The sequence below is a fragment of the Abramis brama genome, assembly GCF_963993115.1.
Source record: "Abramis brama genome assembly, chromosome: 22".
NCBI classification, from domain to species: Eukaryota; Metazoa; Chordata; class Actinopteri; order Cypriniformes; family Leuciscidae; genus Abramis; species Abramis brama.
In genome coordinates this window covers 20,399,852-20,405,851 of record NC_139984.1, presented here as the reverse complement: position 1 = coordinate 20,405,851, position 6,000 = coordinate 20,399,852, and the positions used below count along the sequence as shown (strand labels likewise).

Here is a 6,000-nt window from a genome sequence, read left to right as displayed (position 1 = left end):
GTCCAGCCAGAAGAGCTTTGCAGTAATCAAGCCTAGAAATGACCAGGGCCTGGACGAGAAGTTGTGTTGCATGCTCAGTTAGGAAAGGCCTGATCTTCCTGATGTTGTGCAGTGCACACCTGCATGATCGAGCTGTATTTAACTGTATTATCTTTGTAAAACTAGTAATAATGCAAGAAAGAAATGGCATGTTGATATTGTAAAACAACATCATACAAAAATCATGTTTATGTGCAAAAATGTGTGTGACAGGTGGTGTGAAATTACAAGGTTTATACACAGCAAACCCAGTGGTCTGTGGAGTAGATTTAAATTGGTAGATAAGCCTATTTAAAACCTAATTCAAGTTCTATTTCAAGACATTTCTAACTTTTAAATCACAAATTTTAAATATCTGATCATAAGCATTGTATAATGTATGTTAATATTCTTTTGTTATGCATAGTATGCATATTAATTGTAACTTCTTATTCTTATGATCTTATTCTTATCATAAAGTGGGTTTCATCTTTATGTTCTGTTAATATTTTTCATTTGAAGTACTTTTATTGTTTTTATTGTACAGCATTTTGAGCTGCATTTTTTTTAATGAAAGGTGCTATGCAAATAAATTGATATTATTATGTAAATGTTATAAAGTTTTACCAAGAAAATCCCTTGATTTTCATTTTACCACTTACTATCTTCAAAATATATTTCATCAGGCATTTTCAAGACTGTGATGAAGGGCAGCAAGTATTTTTGTTCTCAACAGAGTCAACCCCTTTCAGCCCTAGAAGCACGGCAGACAGGCTTTTGAAGTTTGCTATTGTGAAATAGTATGGGAAAGCCCGCCCTCTCGCTCTCATTGGCTGTCCCGCTCTCGTCCACTCTGCACCACTGACAGTCGCTGCTCTAGTTTGGCGCAAGTAACAAGGTGAAAATCTTCAAAGTTGCAAAGCTGCGCCTACAAAAATCAACGACGTGCGATGACAGCTCTACACAGACAACAACAACAACAACCCACACAAGAGGGCGTTTCTACGTGAATCATATGTCGTGGGACAGTGGACCTAGTTAGTCGTGATTCCCGATCCAGGTACAATTGTTGTTCGTCGTTTCCCGTGAACGCGCCGGTAGCTGATGTCATTGGAACAGGTGCGCGAAACCCAAGTTAACAACAGTCGCCCTAGATCGCGAGGGATTACACACGGATGTGAGTGTTTTTCTACGGCGTTTCATTCTTCAGCCGGTATTACCAAGCGAGGCTGTATTCTTTTTTATGTGCCTGGAGAAAGGCTGTCCTGCCTCGGGTGGTAGTTTATTGCTATTTCCGTGTCTTTTTCTCCTAGAAAGCGCTTGTTTGGATCGTGAAGACGATATTTGGCGACACTTCTTGGTGAGCAGTGAGGTCTAGCATAGATTTTAAGGCAATGAAGAGCCCGTTTACCTTCCTTTGAGCTCGTGTCTCAATCCAGATGAATTTACGTGAATTTTGACTGAACCATACAGGGAATATGCTTTAAGAACCGAGCGATGCCGACTCTGAAGTTTTGAAACCTTTTCTAATCTTTTTCACCAAGACATGGGAATGAAGCCGCTGTGCTTTACTGCGCTTTAAACGCTTTTGCATAAGGAAATATCCTGTTTTTAAGAGACTCGTTTACGAAAGGGATTAATCATGTCCAAGACGCTGAAAAAGAAGAAACATTGGTCCGGTAAAGTGCAGGAATGCGCCGTTTCGTGGGGTAACGCCGGGGAGCTCAGCGCCATGCTGGAGATACTCGGGGGAGCCGAGGACGGAGAGTTCCCGTACCTCGGACAGGTGTTGTCGGACGCGTTAGTGTGCCATGTCGGCAGACTACCTGGTCCCGGAGATGTGCTTCTGGAGGTGAACGGCACGCCTGTCAGCGGACTGACAAACCGAGACACCCTCGCCGTCATCCGCCACTTTCGCGAACCCCTCCGTCTGAAGACTGTAAAGCCAGGTTAGTTTGTTAACCCAATTTCTAAAACATAGTGAGCTTCAGTACCAGCCTAGAGACAACGGGTTGTCACTCTGCAATTAGCACTATGGTTCATTTTTAAAGCCCTGGTAAAAGCTAGTTTTTAAGACCGTGTTAAGTAACGTTTCGTATTTGTAATTTTGAAAGAGGACTGCTTGTGCTCGAATGTTACGTAGCCTATGTTATTCATGGACTTTGGCCAGTCTCAGAAACTTTCACGCGCTGTGTGTACTAGTTTCAGTGTTTCTGAAGTCACCTGTCTTCTTCTGTATGGCTGCTTTACGGCTGAAACTCAATTGTTTTCTTAACTGATGGTTTTTATAACATTAACGCTATTATTTCCCAGTTTATTAATGTGAAGCAAAGCGCTGTGACTTGACTAGAAGACAAAATACAACCTGAGAGGATCTGAATGGCGAAATTGATAAGCGGTTATTATTGTCCAATCAATGTTATTGACCTGATAAATATGCAAATAAGAACGATGGCTTACAAATCTACAGTGTGAAATATGGAACACGATAACGCAGGGCTAAGGACATTTCAGGTAATAATAATTACTGTTATTTAGGCAGCTCTCTAGGTTTTGAGACAGCCAATATCAACCTTGTATTCTATTGCTAGCATTTGGTTATAATTACTTAGTTGGCATTTTGATTAAATGGGACTCTCAAGGAAAAAGTGGATTTTAACGTAAGCCATTTATCACTGTTACCACAACAGGAGGAAATTGAGACTATCCATCATGAGGAAGTTTTGATACCACTAGATGCTTTCTGTTTGTGGGGAACCACAATGATTTCATTAATCGTGCTGCTGGTAGATACTTTTACTTTCCATAGAGACTCCCAAGGTTTATTTAAGCTGCTAAAGCCAGGTTACAAGTGTTTACAGGTGTTGGACTGTTAATCTCCTGTTTGTTGGAGAGAAATAATGAGGATCTACAAAAGGCGGCCAAGACCTTAGCTTTCAGGACAGGTTGGGATCAGAGGCCATAAAATACAGACATTTTTCTAACAGAATCACCATGGGTACCAGATAACATAATCTAGCTTTGAATTGTGTAACATTACCCGTTTGTGGATCATATTACAGAAACATCCTAACTCAGAATCTTATCTGTCTACACGTGACCAAAAAGCATTTCGTTTACCATCTCATTTAAAACCTTGTCAGATTTTAAAGTCGTGATAAAAATCAAAATGGACTATCCTTTAAAAAAAAAAAAGTATTACTGTATTTACGTATGATTTATCCATGCATATCATTTTTAAATTCATGTGCCCTCATTCTCTAATGGTGTTTGCTAGTGTTTACAACCTGTCATTCACATTTCAGCCATAGCAAACAACGATCCAAACAAGTCCCAACATCAAGGACAAAATCAAGACCCGCCCCACATTTGTTCTTGTTCGAGAAGCTGTTTCGCTTGGATATACGTCACAATAGTGAAGAAAAGATGATTGCAACTTTATGCCAACTTTAAAAGGATGTTTCATGAATACAACCCCCGCATCATATAAGAAGTTAAGAGTGAACGAGTAGGCCTACTCTTTTATTGTTTTAAGAGTGCATGACTCTTCAGTATGTCTGTGCGACTTCACGTCACCAAAAGCTGATCCAGATGCTATAGGTATCTCAGCCATTCAGCTAGAAATTGTGTAAACTCATTAAACATTTAGAGCTTTGAACTTGGTGTGTGTAATCCTCTTTGCCTGCAGCACAGATGTCGTCTGACTTCCCAGCTTCCCCCTTCAGCCACTGTCCACCTCATTTAGCGTGTTAGCTTGCCTGAAGGATTACCATTTGACTCCTTTATGCCAAATAATGCTCTTTTGGAGATGATTTTAATCATAGAGTTTTATGTTGCTATGGGCACTCTCTACGTCTGTTTAATTTGGGCTTGCAAATGAAGTAGAGTGGATTACGTAACATGAAAATGTAGTTCTGCTTGCGCTTCCTAATCAGTGTAAATTGGTATTAGTGAACGGGTTAGCATCAGATGTCTCTTACTGATTATTTTAACGTAGTGTGAGTTTGTTAAAGCTGCCAAAGCCTGCAGCTTTGAACTGAGTCCAAGTCTAATTGATTCAATTACTATCTTAAATCTGTGGTGTGCTGTCTGGCTTGTGACTCAGCAAGAGGACTGGACACCTGAAAGCCTGTATTCTATTAGAAATGTTCGGTTTTGCTACAGTATGTCAGGCTGGCCGTGGTGCTCAAGCGGACAGGATCTCTGTGTTTCAATTGTTTTTAATGGAAAAAACAATTGTGAACTGTTTACTTATAGTTAAGCTGGGATGAGAAAGAGGCTGTTTTAACAGAAAAATATGAAGCGCTAGTGGTGTAACAATGATTCAGTTTGATACATGACACTGATCTCACAATAAGATACTCTCATGATACTTTAAACAAATAATAGAGTTAATATGGTAAGTTTTTTTTTAATCATTAACAACAATAACCTTAGTTAAAACCTTGCACAGGGCAGTGGTGACACCATAGACATATTTATGATTAGGCTATGTTTAGTTGAAAATACAGAATTAAATTGGACACACATGCTTGCTCTCTGTCCGACTGCTTGCATTTAGTTGTAATTATAACCCAATTACCTTAAATATGCTCAAATGTGTAACTTTCTGGGTTTACCATATTTGATGCGCAATTACCATATTTGATGGTAAATTAAATTTGTCTAAACTTTAATTTTGGTGAACTATATACACACTTGCATGATTGGTCATTATATCGTCAATGATTTTAAGTAACATTTTTACATTTTAATTAATCGGGATTGGATATTTGATATTAGCTATTTAAATGTGCATGCTCATTTGGCGTCTAATTGCTAATTTGAAATGAATATTTAAAAAACACTAATAATACAAAAACGCTGTTAGATGTAATATTTAGCAGTTCTCAAAGTTAACCCATTTTTCATACTGTACATTATACTGTTGTGATGTTTAAATTCACTTGTCTTGAAGCATTTAAAAGTATTAATTTTAGTTGGTAGTTTTATTTTTTGTTTAGAATTGTACTTTTTTTATATTGGCTAATATAACATTTTAATGTTGGTGTATGCCTAATTTTATATTGACTTCTAAAGAAAGAGCATCTGAGTTTCTTATGTTCCTGCCGCTCAGTGGCCAAGTGTATGTGTGTGTGGCTGAGTGTTTTCTCTCTGTCCCTCAGTTTATGTTTAATTCATACCATCTCAATCATTGATGAGGAGTCCATAGAAGAGGCCAGCTCAAGAAGATCAGATGGTACCAGGAGACCATTTAGCCTTAAATTCTCGACACAGCTGATATGAAGCTCAAGGGCCTTCATCCTTTGGCTGGGCTCAACAAGGCTCCTAGGCCACAAATGGTGGAGCATAACTAAAGTTATGGGCAAATGTTGCTCAAGACAGTAAGAAAACAATGCAAGGAAGCAGCTTAAGGAAGGAAAATGTGAATATTTTTCCTTTCTCAAACAGACAAAATCATTTGTGAAGGGTCTAAAGTTAGCCAGCATAGTTTGCCATGTGTCGGTGAGTTTTACAGAGCCTTCTCTCTATCCGCTGTATCCTTTCCTGACCAGTGGACTTGTGGCTCATGCTCATCTTTTCCAGTCTTATCTGTTCCAAGGCGTGAAGCTTCTTGGCCTCCCACATATTCAGTCTAACCTGTCATGTCCTCCTCCGTTTTTCACCCCCACACCTTTTCTGCCAACCCGCACTCACACATGCATGAGACCACACTAAAAAAAATGATTTAAACCTAAAAATGTTTAGAATTTTGAAGAATTTAAAATGTTATGACATAATGTGAATAATAAATCTTTAAGATTCTGCACTTTTGCATAGATTAGAGGTATTCAATTAAAGCTCTAAGAGGTCCAGCCTCCATATTTCCATCCCAGCGGAGGTCCAGGCAATACTTTTTTGGAATAGTTACATTTCCATGTGGACAGCAGTAGTACTTTGTAAAAGTAAAAAGTCCTAAATAGCCAAAATTGCCATCAAGGG

General features: G+C 38.8%; 1 protein-coding gene across 4 annotated transcripts in view; it reads left to right on the top strand.

Moving 5' to 3' along the window:
• Positions 1 to 868: 868 nt before the first annotated feature.
• magi3a (membrane associated guanylate kinase, WW and PDZ domain containing 3a) overlaps positions 869 to 6,000 on the top strand; it is a 138,500-nt gene continuing 133,368 nt past the window's right edge. For 3 of the 4 annotated variants that reach the window (XM_084098569.1, XM_084098570.1, XM_084098571.1), the window contains exon 1: positions 885 to 1,967. In XM_084098569.1, the coding sequence (XP_083954695.1) occupies positions 1,661 to 1,967 (307 nt within the window). In that variant the 5' untranslated portion in view covers positions 885 to 1,660. Of the gene's footprint in view, positions 1,968 to 6,000 lie in introns of all 4 variants that reach the window. The other variant, XM_084098568.1, reaches the window with a different exon arrangement.